This window comes from Ictidomys tridecemlineatus, chromosome 3, assembly GCF_052094955.1.
Source record: "Ictidomys tridecemlineatus isolate mIctTri1 chromosome 3, mIctTri1.hap1, whole genome shotgun sequence".
Classification (NCBI taxonomy): domain Eukaryota; kingdom Metazoa; phylum Chordata; class Mammalia; order Rodentia; family Sciuridae; genus Ictidomys; species Ictidomys tridecemlineatus.
In genome coordinates, this window is record NC_135479.1 from 101,442,372 (window position 1) to 101,464,739 (window position 22,368).

The 22,368-nt window shown below is 48.2% G+C and overlaps 2 protein-coding genes across 8 annotated transcripts in view; one reads left to right on the plus strand and one right to left on the minus strand.

The window, feature by feature from the left end:
• P2ry14 (purinergic receptor P2Y14) overlaps positions 1-15,656 on the plus strand; it is a 33,633-nt gene extending 17,977 nt beyond the window's left edge. Inside the window, exons 2-3 of the mRNA XM_040269998.2 lie at positions 9,532-9,634; positions 14,479-15,656. Of these exons, the coding sequence (XP_040125932.1) occupies positions 14,503-15,519 (1,017 nt within the window). The 5' untranslated portion in view covers positions 9,532-9,634; positions 14,479-14,502 and the 3' untranslated portion in view covers positions 15,520-15,656. The remainder of the gene's footprint in view (positions 1-9,531; positions 9,635-14,478) is intronic.
• Positions 1-22,368, minus strand: part of Med12l (mediator complex subunit 12L) — a 275,089-nt gene that overhangs the window by 149,891 nt on the left and 102,830 nt on the right. The gene's annotated exons all lie outside the window — the stretch shown is intronic.

The following is a 22,368-nucleotide window of genomic DNA, read 5'->3' on the forward strand; positions in this document are numbered from 1 at the left end:
GGGCAGGGTGGTGACCCTCAGGCTTGTCCAAGACGGAGGAAGGGGACGAAGCATGAGCTGACATGGCCCAGCCTGGATGGTCTTGAGGCGGGTGGTGAGGAGACCTGAGCTCTTCCTCCTGAGAGGAACAGTGTCACTGTGTAGACCTCAGTACGACCTCAGCGTGAGGAGCGGAGGAATGCAAGTCGTGTTCAAAAGGAAATGCTCAGGGTCAAGTGACAGTCGGGAGGGAAAAAGGACTTCCAACTCCAGGTCTGAGTTAAGGCGAGCACCTTTAGAAGGTGAGAGAATCCTAGACGCCAGCTCAGGGCAGGGGTGTGCCAGGTCCCAGCTGGAGTAGAGGAGGTCAGCGGGCATCAGAGGCACCCTGGCACACGGGAGGACGGGCAGCACAGACACCCTCCACCCACGGAAAGTCTTGGGGTCCCCTTGAATCTCATGTGACGTGGCCTTGCCCACAACCGTCAGGGCTCTGGGCCTTCCTGTTCCCTCCTCTGTGGCCAAGCTGGGAAACGGGCAGGTGTGCGTAGCTCCAAAGTTTTCCAACCCACTTCCAGGCCCTGGAGGGAGCCACGTGACTCTCAGCTTGAACCCACTTCCCCACAGAGCAAGAAGCTGTTCTCACTGTGGCTTCACAGGAAAAGGTCACAGCTAGGCATGGGAAAGATCCGTGTCCTCTGCGGGAGCCTGGGCTGAGGGTCCCTCTCCCCGTCTCCAGGCAGGGATCCAGTTCTCACTACGCGCTGCTGGCTGGGCTGTGCTCCTGTGTAACCCTGGGCAGGTCCCAATCCAATCTGAGCTGCTGGAGCGAGTGTGACAGCTGGGCGGCAGAGAGTGCGGGACTCCGCAGCACTGGACGCCCCAGCGCCTGGAGAGCAGCTGGTGGTTCAGAGAGCACTCAAATGAGGGGGTCTGGGAGCTAACCCAGCATTTCCTGCTGGTCAACAGAAGCGTCCAGGCAGAAGCAGCGCCAGCCCTCCGCTAAGCCAGAGGAGCCACTCGGGTGCTGACCCCATTTCTCCTACACAGACGCCACCGGCCCGGGGCTGGGAAAAGCGTAAGTAGTCTGTTAAGAGAATATCTTCGATTCCCACATACCCCGGCCTTCTCTAGAGCGCCTCGGTCTTTTTATTTGGTGGATGGAATGACAGACTTACAGGTGAGCTTGGACTTTTCCAAGTTCAAAGAATAAACTCACTCACTCTAGTTAGCCTTTCTCTGTACACAGACTTTTCATTTAAGGAAGCACGATTTTCTCTCAGAGGGCTCATGCATTAGGCACTAAGAAATTCCTTTTTAAAGGAAAAACCGTGCCGACCTATCCTAGGACACTGCCAGGTGCCTGTGGCTGAGGAGCGAAGGGTGAGTTCTGAGCCAACCAGCACAGGGGGGCCGGGACGCCTCCCAGAGCAGACTATAGCCAAGACCTTCCATGCTCCAGAAAGCAAGCACCGGAGAGGAGGCTTGGCCTAAGAGCAGGAAAGGCCACATTCCAACCAAAACTGAGACCAAGGGTGACAGCCTCCCACAGGAAGCCCGCATCCAGGGCGGGCAGCGGGCAGCAGGAGGCAGGCAGTGAGTGGCAAGCGGTGGGCAGCAGGCGGTGGGCAGCGGGCAGCAGGCGGGATGCATTTTCCCTAGAAGAGGCCGGCTGGGCCGGGAGGGCACACAGGTGCTGCGCACGTTTTCACCACTGTCTTAGGTTTCAATTTCCATTTCCTTGTTCTTCTGATTTCTTACTCCAAGATTAACTGCAACTGAAATATCATGAATTTATTGTGTCTTCAGCTTTAATTTGCGGTGGGTACGACACAGAATATAAACTGTGAAGTTTGTTCTATTGTTTTCCTAAAAGCTGCACAGTACATCTGGAAGACTGTGATTCACAAATGTTTTTTTTTAATTTTTTTTAGTTGTAGATGGACATAATGCCTTTATTTTATTTATTTATTTTTATGTGGTGCCGAGGATCGAACCCAGTGCCTCATACATGCTAGGCGAGCGCTCTACCACTGAGCCACAACCCCAGACCCTCACAAATGGTTTTAAAATGCTGAAATATCACTCATGCTTAGAATCCACCCTGGTTTACGTCCCAGCCCATCAACAGTCAGTCTCTCTACAGGCACACAGAGTTTTAGAAAACAGCCCCATTTTCTGGAGGAAGGGTACCATTATAACTGAGGAAACGTGGAAATGGAGAGAATAGTCCATCAAGTGCAGCACTCTGCCAAAACGAGAAATTTCAAAAACCACTAAATTTAGTATTTAAAAAAAAAAAAAAAAAGTTACTCTTTTCAATGAACAACTCTCTAGTGGGGAAAACACAACCTCTTAGGGCTTCTAGTTACTTAAAGACATCCTGCCAATGTCATGCACGTATAAGTGTTGCTTATGACAAGTGAGCACAGGGCCTTTGCCCATCCCTGGGATCCAGCCCCTGTTCCCTCCACACAGCCCCGCTCAGTGTGGGGGAGCTGTTCCTCGGGTTTCCTCAACACGAGACATTTCACAAGTGGTTAGGAATCGACACACAGAATTGGGACTGCCCGAGAAAGAAAATGTCGAGTAAAAACATGTTTTGAAAAACAAACAAAATCTAGGTGGACCTGTTTTTTGCTATATCCCCTTTGATAATAATACAGGCATATATTTTTTCTATTTGCAATTTTATTAATAACTTTTAAACATCGCCATTAATCACTTGAAATTAAAATTTGGGGAGGTAAAAAAAAATGCCATATATCAGCAATTTTATGATTCTGCCTCTTGGCTAAGATCATGTGTAACAGGCAAAGGTTTATATAGTCTGGAAGGCAAACCAGAAGTCAAGGGGAGAAAAAACAACAATGATGTTTACATCACTTGCATGTGACAGGGATGTCCAGGAATGAGTGACAGTTCCAGGTGCTGAACCCCTTGGAAAGTGGGTTCTACCACTTCCCATAGATGCCAGAATCTCCCTGGGAGCTTCCCACAGCCAGGGGGCCTGGGAAGGACTGTCTTCTTGCCTCTGCTTCACCCACAGGAACCTGGCATCCAGGTGGGGTCAGGGGTTCAAACCGGGATGCCAGGTCCCATAAAGGACTAGGGCTTAAAAGTCACCTGGCTTCTAGAAATCCACCCTCCTTGTACCTCCCCCTCCCTGACCTGACCCAAGGGAGATGCAGCCAGTAAAGACCCTGTTTTACAGATAGAAGGAAAGCCAGGGGTGCAGGGGGCTGCAAGCTGAGTGTTTGCATAACAGTGCGGGAATCCTGCTGTATAAAACAGTCCGTGTTGTGTTCACAGAGGCACCTGGGCATGGTGGGAAAGGAGCAGCCTACAAACAGGGGCAGCCTGGGCAGCTGCCAACTGGCAGTGACCTTGAGCTAATCTTTTTATTTTCCTTTGAACTCTTTCACTGTTTGACCCTCTTCTGTCCCATCACCTACTAAAACAAAAACAAAAACAAAAAAAAAAAGTGAGGCTCCTGATGCCTGGCACCCAACAGCCACTCAGTAGAAACGGAATTTCCTCCATCCCTGGGAGTAGTATAGCGTTAAACTAGAGGCTACGCTGGCAAGAGTAGAACCCACGGGCAATTGCTCAAGCTGTAATCCAAGACTCAGGGGCCAAAAACAGAAATCACAAAAACCAGGGGAAACAGATACCACTCCAAATTTACCTCCTACCACACCTACAGAAAACCAGGCATCCTGCCAAAGCCTGGGAGTGAGCGGAGAGCAACACACGTCCACCCGGTGCCTGCGCCTCAGTCACCTACTCCCCACAACTGAGCCAGCCAGGGGTCGCCAGTCAGGGGGCCTGGAGGACAGGGTGAGGCCTGTGAGCTCCACTAGATCCCAAACCAGACTAGGAAAACTTGATACTTTGTTACATTGAATCTTTTAAAACGCTGGTTGCTTTGTCACAACATCCACACAAAACTTTCTAAGTCTAGACACTTTTGATTATAACACATCAAAACATGATATTAATATCATCACTGATATTTCAATCTCAGCATGAGAAAGCTAAAAAATTCACAGTGACACATACAGATTTTCAAAATTCTGTTGTCTGAAAAAAAAATTGAGTGAATGAGCTATGATCTGATCATTAAAAAATAAAATAAAACGCCATATGGTGACCAAAGTGACTAAACCGCAGCAACACTTAACACGGGTAACACCCGGGTGCCACACAGGCTGAGCATTTCGGGTCTGAAAACCAGAAACCCAAAACACCGGAACTGTCCCGAGGATTTTCAGACGAGGCGTGTTCCCCCAGGCCATCTCAGCAGGTGTTCAAGTCTCTGAAATCTGAAACATTTCTAGTCTCAAGGATTTGGGGGGGGGGGGGATACTCAACTTGCTCATGTAAAACCTGCCTGCACAGGATGACGATATGCACATCATCATGCTGACACCAACATCACAAAATACCAAGCCTAACAACTCCAGGAGCCATGGACAGGCACACAACACAAAGGCTCCTGTGAGATACACCTAGGTGTGACCATCGGTGTAAAGCAGGGAAGTGAAGCCTGAGGGAGCAGGATTCAGGTCCTGTGGCAGGCATGAGGCAGGGACAGGGAGTGTGCTGCACAGGGGATTACGTGTTCCTGCTGAGGCTGAGGGCCCTGTCTTGATGGAGCCGAGAACAGGAGCAGAGAGTTCGGTTCTCACGAGGCCTATCTCTGGGGCAGGAAGGGGCAGGGTGAATGTGGGGAGAAGAGAAGGAAAAATGAAAACTAATATTATTTTAACCACAGAGACAGGAAAAACATGGCCATGGGGAGAGGTCAGAGAGCCCCAGGCAGGGAGGGTGGGGCTGGGTGCCGAGAGGAGCGAAGGCTACCCACGAAGGGACACTCAGGGACATCCATACCAGGCAGCCAGACAGGCCAGGGCTCCCAGCACCTCTGCCTGGTGAGTCTGTTTGCAAATCCAGCAGGGAACTCCAGCCTCTGCAGGGCCTGGACCCCTTGGCCCAGCCTGGCGGGACCCTGCATGCAGCACCGCCAGTTCACAGAGCCAACCCTTCTGTGAGCTATTGTTTCAGTGTAAAGACAAATACCTGCCCAGAGTTCTGCCAGCCACAGGGTGTCAGAAAAGAGGGCAGTTGGGAAGTCACTGCTTCTCATTGTGGACTTTAGTTCACAGGATCAAAACTACCCAAGTAGCTCAATAATCTGCTCCTGGCAGGAATCTTGGTCTATCTGCACCCAACTTCTGCTGGGAAGTGGGAAGTTGCAGTGCCTGAGGCGAGGAGGCACCCTGGCCTCCACCCCAGGTCCCCACCTACTCCACCCCACCTGGCACCCTGCATCTGCCCACTGGCTTCGTAAAACAGGAAGACTTATAGGTCATTCACAGGAATTTATCCAACATCTACTATGGGTTATTTACCAGGTGAGGAGAAATCATACAGCTCTTCTCTCCTGCAGCAGAAAGGACACAGTATTTCTAACTAGTCAAGGCACCAAAATGGCAGAGTCCCGCCCTCAATCCTATGGACAGCAAGTGTGATGCCTCAGCAGGTTATCCAGGCTCTGGACTATGCTTTATCAACTTTATCTTGACGTTGCTTCTGGTTTTCTTTGGTTTTTGTCTTTGTAACGCTGGGGTCTGAACTCAGGGCTTTGTGCATGCCAGGCAAGCATTCTACCACTGAGCTCCGCCCCCAGACCTGATTAGTCCCGCCTGGTCAGGAGTATTAGAGGATTTAAAAGTTCACAGCTAGAATTCATATGCATTGCAGAAAAAAAAATTCACTAGGTAAATAATGCTTTTTTCACCCATTCTCTTGTCAATGATCACTAAGGCTACTTCTCTATTTCTGCTACTACAAACAGTATTAAAATGAGTGCTCTTGTATCTACTGCCTGATATACATCAGCAAGAGTTTTCTACAGTAAATACCTAGAAGTTAAAATGCTCCCCTCGTGGGCAAATGTTCATCCTTACCAAGTATCCTAATTCATCCTCTGAAAGAGATGAAGTTCAGAAATCACTGCTGGGGGGTGGATTTTTCAGTCCTAAAGGGCTACTAGGAGCATGGGCAATGTTTACAAAGACAGGCAGGTGCACGTGGTTGACACCATTTAAAAGGGAGGAATGAGAAGTACAAAATTGAGGGCAGGGCTACCTCTGGGTGATGGATGGTGGGGAGTCCAGGAGAACAGGCGGGAGACAGGACATGCTGGCAGGGGCCCTGCTCTCGGAGCAATGCTGGTTCTCCTTATTGTGCTTTAGTTTATATTAAACAAAGTACTGATCATTCTACAGAAAGAATAAAACTATTTTTGTAAATGTAGTCAGCACTGAACCAGGCGCGGGGGCACACACCTGTGATCCCTGCTGCTTGGAAGGCAGAGGCAGGAGGATCACCAAGTTCAAAGCCAGCCTTGGCAACTTAGCAAGGCCCTAAGCAACTGAGCAAGACCCTTTCTCAAAGTAAAACATAAAAAGGGCTGCAGGGGGGGGGATGGAGGTGGGCCTCCAGCAGCACAGGGAGCTCTAGGCGGACAGGGACAATGTTTTCACTGCTCTGATCCCAGTGGCAAGTACCCACAGCTGGGCAGTCAGCATCAGAGGGATATTTGACAAAAATAAATGTCTCCTTTATAAATGAAGGTGTCAGGGCTGGGGTTGTGGCTCAGCAGTAGGGTGCTCGCCTAGCGTGTGTGAGACCCTGGGTTTGATCCATAGCACCACATAAAAAATAAATAAAAGATTTTTTAAATAGTTAAAAAAAATAAATAAATGAAGGTGTCATAATCTCCAGAGATTACTCTGGCTTAGAGCGTAGGAAGAGAAAAGAAGATGGTGGAGAAGAGAACAAGAAGCATCTGCTTTAAGATGACAGAGGAGCCCCCAGAGGTGACTGGGAAGGAGAGGTATGGAAAGTAGCAAAGGTGGCAGGAGACTGGCATTGGGCATCTGTCACGTTTCGGACAATGGGCTCAGGACCGTCCCTCAACACTAACAGATGTTAATACCACACGTGTACATACACATGTGCATGTGTGCTGCTGACACCCCCAAAGGACAGCACATAAGGTGGGGACACAGGCAATGGTGGCTCTTCCCTCCTTAACACTTCTGTACGCCTCTCCCGATAGTCTCCTGCTTAACTCGACTACTCACACTCCTGGGGAGAACAATATGGGTGAAGCAAGGGCACGTGGAGGCTATATGCAGATTCCCATACTGTCCCCACACAATTCCTACAGCTCCTCCCCCAGGCTACCTGCTCCATCACTGCCCTCTCCTCCTGACCTCTGAGGGAGGACTCCTCTCCATCCCATCATGCTTGTCTGTTTTTTATGACCTTGACTTTTAATTAAGAGTCCAGGCTGTTTGTTCTTCAGAATGTCCCACCTATGGACCGGTCTGCTTTCCCGGCCATGATCAGCCTTGCAGGGAAGCACAGGTGTGTTCTGCACACCTGGAGGTATAGGGTGCCAGGTCCCGACCATAACATGAGTTCAAAATTCCAGTGATGGGTGGAAGTTCCCACTCAAGATAATTTTTTCTTCATTATCCTGGAGGAGGTGAGAGTCTGTTCAGACCTCAGGATCCTGTGCGTCCACACCCATTCTCCCAGGGGCACTTGGCAGCCACTGAAGATGGTGCCTGAATCTGACATGGCACTGAGGGTGCAGGACAATGACATCCTAATCCTGCCTTCCTCTCTGCCCTTGCCAGCGGGCCCTCCCTCCATGTTTGGTCTCCACGCAGAACATCACTGTAATCCCTTGGATTTGGTTTGTTTTTACACTTACCTTCAGCTACTACTACTCTCACTCTTGTTGATGCTCAAACTGTCCCAAGCTTAGAAGTACCGTGGAGCCTCAGTCTGTCCTTACCAGTTTCCCATGGGTCCCCATGCTCCTCCTTGCTTCCTGCCCAAAGCTGGTTCGACCCACTTTACACTCTTCCCACGTCTGACTCTCCACGGGGCTCTGGTTCCTTGTGTGTCAATGATACTAAGACACAAGATGAGCATCTCTACGCGGGGCTACCCTGCTTCTCCATCTGCAGAGGGGTTTTACTTTTGCTATGTAAAGATGGAAAGACTTGAAAAAGTTTTAATAGCTGTGGGCGAGTAACCACTTCAGAGTCTATAGTTTTTTACTCATTTTAAGTAGGATGAAGGATGCTGAGCAGGATTATACCTTGAAGAGAAGTAGCCTCTAGATAGAGCGTGATACTGAAAATAATAAAAAAAGAATAACCTAAGAAGAAAGATTACAAGGAAACAGACGTAGTTTGCATGCCTCTGACCCCACATCACACACACACCCCTGCCCCCGTGGAATAAAACAAAACTGGTCCTGGCCTGTTTCCCGATGCCGGGTAAGTCACAAGCGTGACACCATAGTGCCAGAAGAGAGTCCTTGCCCTGGTTGGACACTACACCTGAGGCATCCAGCAGCTCCTGTGAGTCACAGCTAGACCTAGCATTTCCTTGACTGTTCTTACTGAAATCCATTGGAAGGGTGAGAGGACCACACGTGGACTGGTCTAAAAAGGACATGAGGTTCCACCATGGATCCCAGGCAGTGGACCCCAGAACTAGCAAAATGTCAGTCTGCGGTTTCAAACCTACTCTGAGCACCATGTTTAGGCTGAATGAAAACTCTTGCCACATTCAAGCTCTACCAGTTTCGACAGCAATCTCCTTGTTCCACTGTCACGTGTTTAGAGAAACACAAAGGCTTTTCAGAATTGGCCGATTCGTATGCTAGTGTCACAATATGTTTTATTGAAATCAAAGGTTACTGCTCCTTCCAACAGGGATCCACACTCAGAGCAGAAAAGACAAACAGAGTATGCGGAAGGCCTTCTGTGCAGTGTTCCTGAACCGTTACGCTCTTTCCCTGTGGTTCTGTACTCCTGAATGCCAAACAAGTACACAGGTGGTGGCTATTGAGCTACTGAGTGAAAGCTATCTGCTGCCTCAGAAATGGAGATCTGTTCTCTTGCACTGCAAGAACTGTCCTTGGGCCGGTTCTAAGGATCCCAGTACTCCTGTCCAGCTGAGCAATACACTCGTGACCTGGGAGGCAGGAAGAGGTCAGAGAGCCACTTCCTTTCCTGGCCCCAGGGAAAACAGCCTCATGTTCTCAAGCAATGCTGCAGAGAATAGGCTGGGGAAATCAGTGCAGGAGGGCCTGGGCTGCTTCCCTCACCTCCTCTCTGAGGGCCGATTCCCGAGACTGGAATGCAGGGGTTTTCAGAAGCAAAGTCCCCCCCACCCACCACCAGAAAGCACCGCTGGGCCACACAGAAATTTACAGCAATTCCAAACATCACTGTCGAGCAAAGAGTTTCTACGTTCCCACAGATTTTGCAACCTAATCAATAGTCATCAACACTGACAACCAGGAGCAAGTACAGGAAAACAGCAATAAACATGCTGAATATTTCAATCATGCAAGCGGAATTTTAAAAATAAGCATGGACACACTTCCCCAGTGAAAACAATATAGTGCTCATTTAACTTACTTAATTCTTCCTTTTATTTCTTCCTATAATACAGAATCCTAATGATGATACACCGTGGCCACTTCAAGAAGACAAGCGCTGGCTGGGCTGCATTGCTCCACTGAAGGAGACCTCCTTTATGCAAACAAATCAAAAAGGTAACAGAAAATGTGCCAAGGGTTATCAAGAGGATTGTTGATTTTGTCCAAATGTTAGGAAATATTTTGGGAATAATAAGGGGATCTTTCCTCTTATTCAGAGAAAGTGGATTTACACACAGGATTAGGTTGGTCAATGTGAGAGAGAGAAGCAGGCCACCAGGTTGCCAGACAAAAAAAAAGAAAAACAGGCCAGAGAGAAAACAAGAAACGAACCCAGAGCTGGCTGAGAGTGTTTTAGTAAGATGCATGTGTTTCTGGAGGGGGCAGTGCTCTGGGTAGGTACTATGTAAATCCCATGCAAAGAGCGAGCCCTGAGACTGCATGCCCTCTCCAACCTGAAAACCCAAAACAGCACAATCCTAGGACCCCACACTGCACCAAAGGCACTCAGGACCAGGGCACTCAGAGTCTGGATCAGGCTAAACCTTCTGTGTTGTAGCTAGGAAGGAAGGCGAGCGGGCAGGTGAGAGAAGGTGGGCGGGCACGCGGACAGAAGGCGGGAGGAAATGGAGAGGGGACCTGTATGCTGCTCCCGTTACACCTGTCTTTGGGCCCCATAAACCCCACTTTCTCATATTTCATTATGTTCCAAAGCAGCAGCAGCAGCAGAGGTGAATCCCTGTGCCAGGCACTGGTTCTGGAGAGCTCCACCTAGGGAGGGTGAATACTTGAACCAGGCAGTCTCCCTTAAGAAGTCCAGCCATGTACAGAAACCTTTCTTAAACACCATGTCAGGGAGTTAGGAGGCACCTTCTGCGTTCCTGAGGCCTCCCAGGGAACCTAGAGGTCACTATCAAAGCAGAGCTCTACACAGTGGAAGCCCTTGCGGGCTCAGCCGAGGGCCTGGCCTTCTGCAGCTGCTCCCACCCCTCTCCTCTTGCCACCTGTGCTGCCAACTACCTCTCCTTCATAAGGGGGTGGGACAGGCTGGAGAGAACAGCACCTCTAAGGAGCAAGAGCAAGGGCAAAAGAACAGTGTCCCAAGAGAGTCTCTCCTTTTCTTTCTGATTCGTTTGGTTCTTGCTTATTTTTGCATGACTGTATAAAATCTGCACAGCACGGGACTATTCCCTGCATTTGTGAAATGCCTCTAAGTCTCAGTAGGTCCCTTCAGTGGGGGCTAATCATCTCTTGGAGACGAGGGGAGACTGCTCAGACATCACAAGGTCAAAGTGACACAGTATTTTCTATGATCCTGTCCTGTTTTTCAAGCAGTCATTCTTGCATTTTGGCCTGAATATACACACGGCTTCACTTGCCGTGTCTGCCTTAGGAGGGCTCCTTTGTCGCTCATTTCTCCCTTGACCAGTGTCTGCGGCATACAGTGACAACTGGGACCACAGAGGGAGGGCCCTTACCATCAACACCACTGCTATAAGATGTCCCCAATGCTTCAAGATCAAGGTCATGATGGGGGTAGCTCATGGCTCATTTGGAGTATACCTTGAAGATGAGGCCATTTGCCCTTGCGTGAACTTCTGCCCTAGCAGAACAGACAGCAGCTTGGGCAGAAAGGCACCCTCCCCCAGCCAGCCTCGCCCCTACCCAGCGGGTCCCACACCCTTCCATCCTAAAACAGAGCCTCATCTGCAACTACTGCCAAAATAGCAAGACAGAGCTTGAGGAAAAGACCCACAGCTCCCTCCAGATCCTGGAGGCACACCTGGGTCAAGCCACCTCCACCACACTCACAGGGGGCGGGAGGCAGGTGTGTGCCAGGCATTGCCAGGATGGTATGTGCAGATTCCGGGCATTCTGAGGAGTCACAGAACAGCACCTGGCCACTAGGAGACCTTGCAACTCAAAAAGCCCTGAGTGCCAACCCCTGAGGAAAGGACTTCCTCCAGCTGTCTATGAGGGGGGAGTCGTGACTCTCCTGGAACAATTTATGGGAAATCCTTTACATTTTCTATACATAGTGGCTTCTAGAACATTTCTAAAAGGGAATAAAATGCATTTGGCTCTCATTAAATCATTTCTGGGAAATTCTTCACCGCTTCACTACACAATTATATTTTACATAGTTCACGTTTCTCCTCTTCAATATACGATGTGTAGTTTTCACTTGAGAATTAAATTCAAATGAATCCCATAAATACTGACTGGCTACCAGGAGTACTGCCCTAGATGATCCAGGGGATGGTGTCCCTAGCACTGAGACACCAAACCAGACTGGGAGCACAGAGCAGTGTACATTCTCTCAAGCTCTGTGAAACAGGCTTCTAGGTAAAAATGTACCTGACGGTCCGGGGATGCCTTACTTAGTTAACTGAAGGCCACAGTCACAGTGGACAGTTAAAAGTGGAAACCAGGGTCCTCCTCCCTTGGCATCTGAAGCATGATCTTAGGTTCGATGCTGAATGTCACCAAAAGCCCACTGCAACAGGTTTGGTCCTCAGTGTTGCCGAGGGAAGGAGATGGGACTTTCAAGAGGGGCCACCACAGTGGAAGTGGGAGACCTTGGTCATTGAGTACACGCCCTTGAGGGGGTAAAGGGGTTGAGAGAGTCCGGTCTCCCAACCAGCACTTTGTTACAGTAACAGAAAGCTGACTAACACAATACAAAGCAAGACCATATACAGAAAAGCCACAGAAAATGGGCAAAGAAGCAAACCCATATGCTCTGAACTCAGCAAGGTGAGCCTAGAGGGAAGAGAAAGGCTAAACCCCGAGGAAAGTGTTTGAAGAAGTGAGTTAGTAATTTTTCTTTCACTGAAAGTCAACAGACTGGCAAAAATCAAATGGCTATAAATATTCCTACTTTTGCCATATGGCACACACACGGAAAAGACACATGGAAGACATTCTTATGAGGAAAGCAGCATAGAGGCTGGTGTGGACCTGCATTTTGGTGCAGAATGCAACTGAATTTCACGTTCCCAATTCCATCTGCCACACCTCCAGTGCCCCGTGTCCCACCTCCTTGGTTTGACTGGCACAGCACATCACACGCTGTGCATAAAGCATGAGGCCAGCCACCAGAAATATAGGATAGACAAGACACACCTCTGGCCAATGGGAGCCACTGTCCTCTGCCCCCTCTCCCACGATGTTGGACTAGACGTAAATATCGTAAGAGTGGAATTTCATGTGTTGTATTCCCTGACTGCAGGCAACTAATATCTAATACCCTATTATCCCAAATATCATGCTAAAACATAATGACTAACAATGTCATGGTTTGAAAGCACATGTGCAGTGGAAGCAACACTCAGAAACAAAACAGCCAGAGAGCTGAGTGTGGGGCCAGGGGCTGGGCACAGAACTGTAGACATTGAGAAGGGACCCCACCCTGCCCATCCGAGGCTTGAGGGGTGATGCTCCCCAAGTGAGGTGACATCCATGCAGAGGGCTCAATGAAAGATCCAAGGGGATGGCGGACCTACAAGGAGGTCAAAGGACCCATGGGATAGAGGAGGCAGGGATGAGACCACCAGAGCCTTTGGTCTCCAGGTTACAGTCAGTGATGTGGGTCACCCAGAGGACATTTGCTCTGAGCACCAAATAACCATCTGAATAAACTCTTGTCTTCCCTGTGCTATAAATCAGTGCTTCCCACATCCATGAAGAAAATACAGGGTGCTACGACATGGGAAGCTTCTGGAGACACTTTTAAAAACATCACTGAGTTTCATATGTAGTTCTAAATTTTCTAGGAGCCACATACTCTAAAAAGTAAAATTAACTGAAATTAAAACAGCACACTATATTTAATAAAATAGATAATAAAAATTTAAAATATTAGATATTTTACATTTTTACCACTGAGTCTATAAAATCTAGTGTGCATTTGACATTTGCAGCCCATATCCACCTGTACTGCCCACAGTTTGGGAGTGCTCAATGGCCCTGAGCTATCATTATGGCTAACGGCCACCATACAAGACGGTACAGATCTGGAATGTTCTTTGGAAAAATTTTTTAGAATTTTTGTACAAATATTATCATCTACGCTCTTTGCTTAAAAGTTTATAAAAAAATACAATAAATATTTCAACAATAAAAAAACCCACAGAATTAGCTCAATTTTGAAAAGGTACCCATAATCATACATTAAAAATGCCAGTTAATCTTTGGATTTTATGTTTATAGGATACTATTTTATGTCTAAAATACACATAGGGTAGACTTTTTAAAAAAGATCTGTATCAGCTGAGTGCAGTGGCACACGTCTGTAATCCCAGCAGCTCAGGAGGCTGAGGCAGGAGGATTACAAGTTCAAAGTCAGCCTCAGCAAAAGCGAGGCACTAAGCAATTCAGTGAGACCCTGTCTCTAAATAAAATACAAAATAGGGCTGGGGATGTGGCTCAGTGGTCAAGCGGTCCTGATCAAGGTTCAATCCCCAGTACCTTCCCCCCGCCCAAAAAAGGTCTGTATCAACAATTCTAATATGTGATATTTGGACTTATTTTCACAAATCCATAACATTTATCTTTTAAAATATATAATATTTACGACCCAGATAGAGACCTAATACATTGAATAAGGAGCTATGAGCAAAATGAAAGACTGAGTCTGCTTTCCCAGTTAGTGCCTGGAAGACCACATGCAGGAGAACTTCCTAGAACGGTGGGGTCACCCTCGTTTTGGGAAACGCTGGTCTCCATATGACCCACAAGTTCTCACGCTGCTCAGCTTCCCCAGTTTTCCTCTACGATCATCAGAATGTTCTATTCTTCCCTTTTTATTCCAGAAAGAAAGAAAGAAGGCACGAGGGGGCACCCGGTCAGGGGCTGGGCACAGGGGTGGTTCCAGAGCTGGGTGTGCCCACCCCCATGCCCTTGCTTTGTCCTTCGCGGGTGTGCAGGACTCCTAGAGTAACTCGTCACCTCTCTCCCAGGTGCTCTGCCTTCAGAGCCACAAGATGCTCAATTCCACGAGCTCGCCGCCGCCAGGCCTGCCCTGCTCCCGGAACACGCTCATCACCCAGTACATCATCCCGGTGCTGTACCTTCTGGTCTTCCTGGCAGGGGTCCTGCTCAACGGCGTATCGGGCTGGGTCTTCCTCTACGTGCCCAGCTCCAAGAGTTTCATCATCTATCTCAAGAACATTGTGGTCGCTGACTTTCTGATGGGCCTGACCTTCCCCTTCAAGATCCTGGGGGACTCGGGTCTGGCCCCCTGGCAGCTGAGCGTGTTCGTGTGCAGGGTCTCGGCCGTGGTCTTCTATGTCAGCATGTACGTGGGCATCGTCTTCTTCGGGCTCATCAGCTTCGACAGGTACTACAAAATCGTGAAGCCCCTCCTGACCTCCTTCGTCCAGTCGGTGAGCTACAGCAAGCTGCTATCGGTAGCCGTGTGGGCGCTCATGCTGCTGCTGGCCGTTCCCAACATCATCCTGACCGACCAGCGCGTCCAGGAAGGCATGAGAGTGCAGTGCATGGAACTCAAGAACGAGCTAGGACGCAAGTGGCACAAGGCGTCCAACTACGTCTTCGTGGGCATCTTCTGGCTCGTGTTCCTCCTGCTGATTGTCTTCTACACTGCCATCACCAGGAAGATCTTCAAGTCCCACCTCAGCTCCAGAAGGAGATCCATCTCGGTCAAAAGGAAATCCAGCCGCAACATTTTCAGCATCGTGCTTGTGTTCTTTGTCTGTTTTGTGCCTTACCATGTGGCCCGGATCCCCTACACCATGAGTCAAACCGGAACCTACTACAGCTGCCAGGCGAAAGAGATCCTGCTCTACGTGAAAGAATTCACCCTGCTGCTCTCTGCTGCCAACGTGTGTCTGGACCCCGTTATTTATTTCTTCTTATGCCAGCCATTTAGGGAAATCTTATGTAAGAAACTGCACATCTCATTTCAAGCTCAGAATGACTCAGACCCTTGCAGAATCAAAAGGGGCAACACAATGCAGGAAAGCACAGACACACTGTGAACTTCCGGCCCTTCCCACTAGACCATTACAAGCTCGTGACCACCTCCAGCTGCCAGGAAATGAGCAAGAGCAAAGAACAAGCCACTTGCTCATCACTGGCAACAGACCCAGAATCACCTTCCAATACCGCCAGGACTTATGAAGCCCCAGAGGCTCAGTACAACGATCAAATTCAAATGTTTCCAAGCTTTTCTGTAACATTAAAGGGCGTGGGATCCCTTCTGCAGATTTTCCTAGTACTGACCATTATTTTTCTTGGAAAGAATAATACATAGAATCATTCAATCCTATTCCATCAAAATAGCAGGTTTAAATTTATATTAACTAACCTGAACAGTTAAAGTAGAATTTTAAATTGGTAAATAAAGAAAACAGAAAGAAATCCAAGACAATTCACATATGTGTCCTCTTTTTATATCAAGAATTAAGTCAGTAAGATATATGATCCTCGTCAGCAGCAATCTTAAAGACCAGCTTAAAAATAGGCAGAGTTTGACAAAGTCCTGTTTGAAGTGAAAAAGTCAAAGTTTTCTCTGATTTGAAGCAGAAAATCACTTAGGAAAACCCCTTATTTATTCAAGGCATTTCAAAGGAAAGCAGATATGAGTAACGCACCTGCAGTAAGATCATAATTTTTTCTAATGCAATTTTAAGGATAGTACATGTATGTTAAATATATCTTATAAAAGACCTATTAAGCCATTTAATGAGCTGGAGTTCTGGTATTAGACAATGTCTAAGATGACTCTACCAGCAAAGCCAGACCCAGGAGGTACTTTCAGCAACTCCCTCTGCTCCATAGTATGAGTGCAGATAGGACAATGGAAACACACACACACACACAAGAACATGACATAATTCTCTTGTAGGGTGGGGTGAGAGAGTTTCTTAGAAAGCAAATGGATTTGATAAAAAGAAGATCTAGCCAAGCATATAGTAGTGCATGCCTCCCAGCTACTCAGGAGGCTAAGGCAGGAGGAATGCAAGTCAGAGGCCCACCTCCACAACTTATCAAGACTCTGTCTCAAAATAAAAATCAAAGGGGCTGGGGATGGAGCCCAGCGGTAAAGCACCCCCTGGGTTCAAGGCCAGTACTAAGGAAATAAATAGGGAAAAAAGGAAGAAAATCTAAAATATAAAATAAGTACTGGCAGTTGACACATAACATGAACATTCACATATCACATTTTCTAGAAAAAAGATAAATGTGATACATGGAGATATGGAATACGGTTGCTGGTGTAACAGTTACCAAGGCACAATTTTTTTTCTGTTATTAACTGGCTAGAAGACATTCAGTCCATCCTTCAAAGAGTCTTCCCAAAGGTTTTTAGTGTTTGTATCTCTTTCATCCTTCACTATACCTGTATCAATAAATAAAATTATTTTCAATACTGTCAATTTTTTCTTAAAAATCATAGCACAAGGAGACACCCGCAGATCTCACAGTCAGGGGATTCTTGACATGCCCCCTTGCACAGGCTCCAGGGGTGAGTCACCTAAAGACTGAACATCCTATTTGTCACTGATATGTTTCAAACTAAGCAGGTCATGCTCAGGACCTCCTCATGGTTTAGGAAAAACCCAGAAAACAGATGCTGTTGAAGAGGAGCTGGGAAGTGCCCCCACCCATGTCAAGCCCCACCTCCCTGCCCACGCCTGCTCAGCCCACGGCCCAAACGGACCACAATCCCTAGGCGCCGCAGACATCCCTGGTGGACAGGGCGTGTCCTGGCTTGGGCCAGTAAACTTGCTAAACAGTCTGGCTGTGCTTATTCTTCATGACTCCCCCTGACCAGAGCCCATGGGTGAATCCTAGGATCTTAAATGTCCCCTTCTGGGCCACAGGAGAAAGTGAAAGCTCAAAGGAGAAGAGGAAGTGCTCGCCAAGGGTTGCTAGTGGCTTGCATCACCTCCTCAACGAGGTCTGTCCTTGGGAAAGTCACTCTTCCCTGAGGTGCCAAGGACTGCCTGCATGGTAAGCAGGACCCCGGAGCAGGCTGGTCACGCATGTGCAAGAGTGGTCAGGAAGCAGTGCACGGAGTAGATAAGGGTGCTCTGAGGCCACAGCAGAAGAGCAGCTCCTGTTCCAGCTTGTAGGCACAGAGCAACATCTGGAAACAAGGGTGCCCTGCCAGCAACGGGCAGCCGGGACCCCTGGGGTTAGCAGGATAGGGGCAGATGGACAGCAGGGCTCTCCCAGCTCCGCCATAGCTAGTGGGTGCACAAGCCCTCCTGCATTCAGGGTGCCCAATGCAGCAGGGGACGAGTTGCCTGTGAGGACAGAGAAGGCTGCAATGGGTGCAAGCCAAGAGCGGAAGCCAGGACGGCGGTGAGCTGAGAGCTGGCCCACCCCAGAGCAGACGTTCCTAGCTCCAGCCAGTCACTTCCTCATTCTCCACAGGAGATGTAAGACCACCCAGTTTTTTAACTGTTGGGCTAACAACTAAGAAAACGCACCCCTGGAACTGGCCATGCAAAGTGGGTAGCCACTCCGCAACATCTGAAATGTAGGAGCCCAAAGCAGCTTATGACTGCAACTAAACACCTCTCCTGACTAAAGAAAGAGCCCCCACTGTGTTACCTCAAGTGAGGTTTCCACATCAGTGCACAGTTAATTCAAGTACTGACACAAAAATGTTCTAAGCTGTTTCATAAAAAGAATATTTGGAATAAGAAGAATCAAGAAATGTCACAGAGAGGCCAGGAGGCGGAGTGAGCCGGGGTGGGGGGTGGGGGAACAGAGGGCGGAGAGCAAGAGCAGGGCTGGGAGCAGGGGGCAGAGAATCAGCATTGACAAGAGAGTGGGGGCTGAGAGCCAGGGGCCTGGCAGAGAACAGGGGGCGGGGAATTTAAAGAAAAAGAAATAAGAAAAAAAAAAGAAAGAAATGTCACAAAAAGATCACCATCATGTGAGATGGTGGCACATGGCATCTACCCACAGAGGCGGGTAGCAGCAGCAAGGCCACCAAAAGTCTCCTCTGCCCACCCCCTCTTTGCTCAGATGACACAAGTACATGTTCCTGTTGGGAAAGTCACACTTCCCTGTCCTGGTGATTAGCAGGTCTCGGTCCACTGACCACAGGTTGGGATGGCACAGGACTCAATGTGACCCAATGACAGCGAGGCCCAGGCTATGGAGAAACTTCTGGAAGGGATACCATATACATGTAAAACCCAGAAGTGCACCCTTCACTTGGGCACCCCACGGACAGAGCTCGGGCGTCCTCTGAATGAAAAGAGTCAGGACAGCTGCAGAAATGGCACAGTGTGAGACCATGTCCACCCTGGCCTACAGCCATGGTCCCCAGCTCTGGGCATGCCAGCCAGTAAGACGTACTGCACATGCTTGATTTCCCTTATGGTAGGGAAGGGACACCAATCAATTGGAAAATCTCGATACACTGGCTTCATCTTAAAGAATGATCTGGAAAACATGCTCATACCAAGCTTTGCTCCTCCTTATATCAGTGAGGTCCGTCATTTCTGTATTCTGTCTTTAACCTGTGCCCGCCACCTGATCTTTTTACCCAACTTTGGAGACAAAAACTTTCTATAAGTACAAAAATGCCTATAACACTAAAGAGCACGGACATATTACCACACAGAGTATTGTCTGCAGAGGGGATCGGGGTGCCTGGAGCTGCTGACCTGCATGCAGGGCCTGCACTATGGCCTGGGGGAGCTGTACTATGCGGTGCTCAGCAGAAGAGCCACCACTTCCCTTTGGTCACCTGTTCTCCGTAAGACTCGAGTGGTATGCAGATGACCATTTCAAGTCAGGCCATCGCCCCAAAAAGAACCACTTGAGTGGAATATGGCTCTCTTTCCCCTGCAGTTTGCAAGGAGGTTTAACCTCTTCGTAGCACCACTTGTACCCAAGAATTAAATGTCATACTGATTTATCTGCCATAAATTCATAATGTAAATGTTATTTATAAAATAATTACAGAAAAGACTTGTTTACACAAAATAAGGTGTTTTCCAAAGCAGTTTGGGGTCTTATAGGGACTACATTCCCACCTCTGCATTTCCAACAGAAATTTTAGGACAAGCACAGAGGAAGTGGGGGGTGTCTTGGAAGAATGGCACTATCTGATCAACAGGAAAACACAGGATGAGCATTCCCCTGAGCGAGCCTGCAGACTCCCGGGGCTTTTCCTCACTGCCAGGATTACTTGCTGCTCCTTGAAGGGGCTCATGGTAAGATTCTGAGGCTCCTCCCAGGTTCACAGACAGCTGATGTCTTCCTCCCAAGCCTCCTCTCCCCACTTCCACACACCGCCTCAAATGCCTTCAGGATCTGCAATGTAGGACTTTAGACAAGGGGTAACCTTGTGCTATTATCCTCTCCAGGATCCTCAGCCTAACTCTCCCAGTGTAAGTCAGGCAGGCCCTGGGCGGTACATTCCCCTCTCCCACAGTCCTCTGCATTTGACGGCTGCTAAACCTCCCCAGAAGTTCATGGCAAAGTCCTAAGGAAGAGCTCACTGTCCTATTATTCCAGCTCCTGACAAAAAAAAAAGGACACCAAGAAAAGTGGCTGGCATGGGCTCTGTACGGTTCATGTCCCTTGACATCACTGCATGCTCCCTGTCGAAGCCAACAGTCTCCATGGCTGACCCGGAGGGTGTAGGATGTTAACTATTCTGTTTATGCTAAACTTTCGGCTTTAGGAAGGACTATCAGTTCCTTCTGAGGCTTGGGACTGAAAGGAGAAGCCAATCCTCACATTATTTGTAAAGTAAAAGACAATTTCAAACCACATCAAATCCACCTGCTCATTAACAAGAACATGCAGTCACCTAGAAAGTTCTGAATCACATGACCAACTGTGTTTTTTGGTCTGGTTGATATTACAAATACCAGAGGAGAACACATTTTTAAATAAGAAAACCAGAGACACAATCACTGATGTTCAAAATGAGAGATCCTTAATCAGAAAATCTTGGCCGATGACCTACAAAATGCTACGAGGATTATTTAATATCTACTGAAAATGAGCAGAATAAAGACCAATCTATGCCATAGCCAACAATGTGGTGGTTTTCCTTGTAAGCCAGGAAACCACACTGGCTTTCCTCCCTGCCCCCACCTCTGACCCTGGGGCCTGGACTCCCACGGCTCTGCTCATACCACTGGGTGACTTCACCTCTGCGGAGATTCCCAGCAACACAGCCCTCCCCCATGACTTCAGACCCTCCTGGCCTCTCACCCAACAGGACTACAATCTTCCCAAGTGGCTTCCTGTCTTCTAGCGTCTCCTGACCCAGCGGGCTCCCATAGCTTGCTAATTACAGTCCTTGGGAACATCCAAGATCGGGTCTCAGCCCCTTCCTCTAATAGATCCTGTAATGCCACCCAGATCACAGGAGATTGGGGACCTGAAGCTCTGGACCTCAGTTCTTGGGTCCCGACAAAAGAAAATGTAAAGTCAGGCCAAAAAGTCAAGCCAGAGACTCTTGTTATGACTGAAAGTGATGTAAGGCTCAAGCAGAGAGCCTGAGCTGCCTCCAGCAGAGAACCACAAACACTGCTGCTGCCACGCCCACTGCTGTCCATGGTCTGCAGTCCTCACCATCAGATGTGGCTCAGTGGTAATGTGCCCCTGAGCTCCATCCCCAAGACCCCCCCACACACCAAAAAAAATAATAATAATAAAAATAAAACTACTCTACCTAATCACATGAGTCACCCTCGTATCTGAAGCCACGCATCTCAGGTAGCATTAGGAAACAGTGAGCTAATCTGAATGGGTAAGGAAAGTACATGCTTAAAGAAAATCTTCCATACTTTAAGCATAGCAACCCAGACAAAGGGCAGACGTGGAGACATGGCGGCTGCTCCAGAGGTCATGGACCATAAAAATCTTCCTGCACATTATTTTGAGCCGAGCTCACATTCCAGAGGATGCAACTCCATGAGGAAGGTGGGAAGAGTGGTATTGACATTCCCATGGTCATAACACTAAGCAGGGGACCTGGACTGACCTGAGGCCTACTTAATGACCACTGTCTGTCCCCACCCAGCTCTTTCCCAATAAACAAGAGTAAGTGAGATAGAGTGCTGATTCTAGCTGGGTGGTGTTGGGCAGGTCTTAATTTCTCCACGCCTCAGCTTTCCCATCTGTAGAGGGTGGAATCTCCCAGGCCTCATGGATGGTTTTCTTGTTTTTAAGAAAATAAGCCAGACACAGTGGCTCTATCATCCTAGAGACTCAGGAGACTGAGGCAGGAGGAGCGTCAAGTTCAAAGCTGGCCTCAGCAACTTAGTGAGACCCTGTCTAAAAATAAAACACAAAAAGGGCTAGGAATGTGGCTCAGTAGTATAGTGTCCCTGGGTTCAATCCCCAAAAATAGAAAGAAAAGTTCCTAGACCTATTCCTGGCTGTGGTGGAAATTTTAAAAATTATATACATCAAAAAGAAATATTCCCACTGAAATGGTGTTTGGTATTTGTATTCTATAAAACCAAAAGTGTACAGGTAACAGAGCTGACAACAAAGACATCCTTTTTCCTCCACTCATAACTTATGGGACAATTTATCATCTTACACATAAAAGTCCATGAAAGTAACAAATACATCATTTCCTAAATAGAAAGTACAACCATGACCGAGGTAAGGAAAAAATAACTTTACCGCGCTTCTTCCCACTTGGGCTCGTGAAGCACTAGGTCAGTGACAACACGCATTTCCTGGAAGGCTAACCAAGAATACTCCGAGAAACAGTTGTCCTCAATGAAACAAAAAGGAGCAGGTTGTGGAAACTCAGATGGAACCTGTACTTTAAAAATCCCTGGGGCTGGGGTTGTGGCTCAGCGGTAGAGCGCTCGTCTAGCACGGGTGAG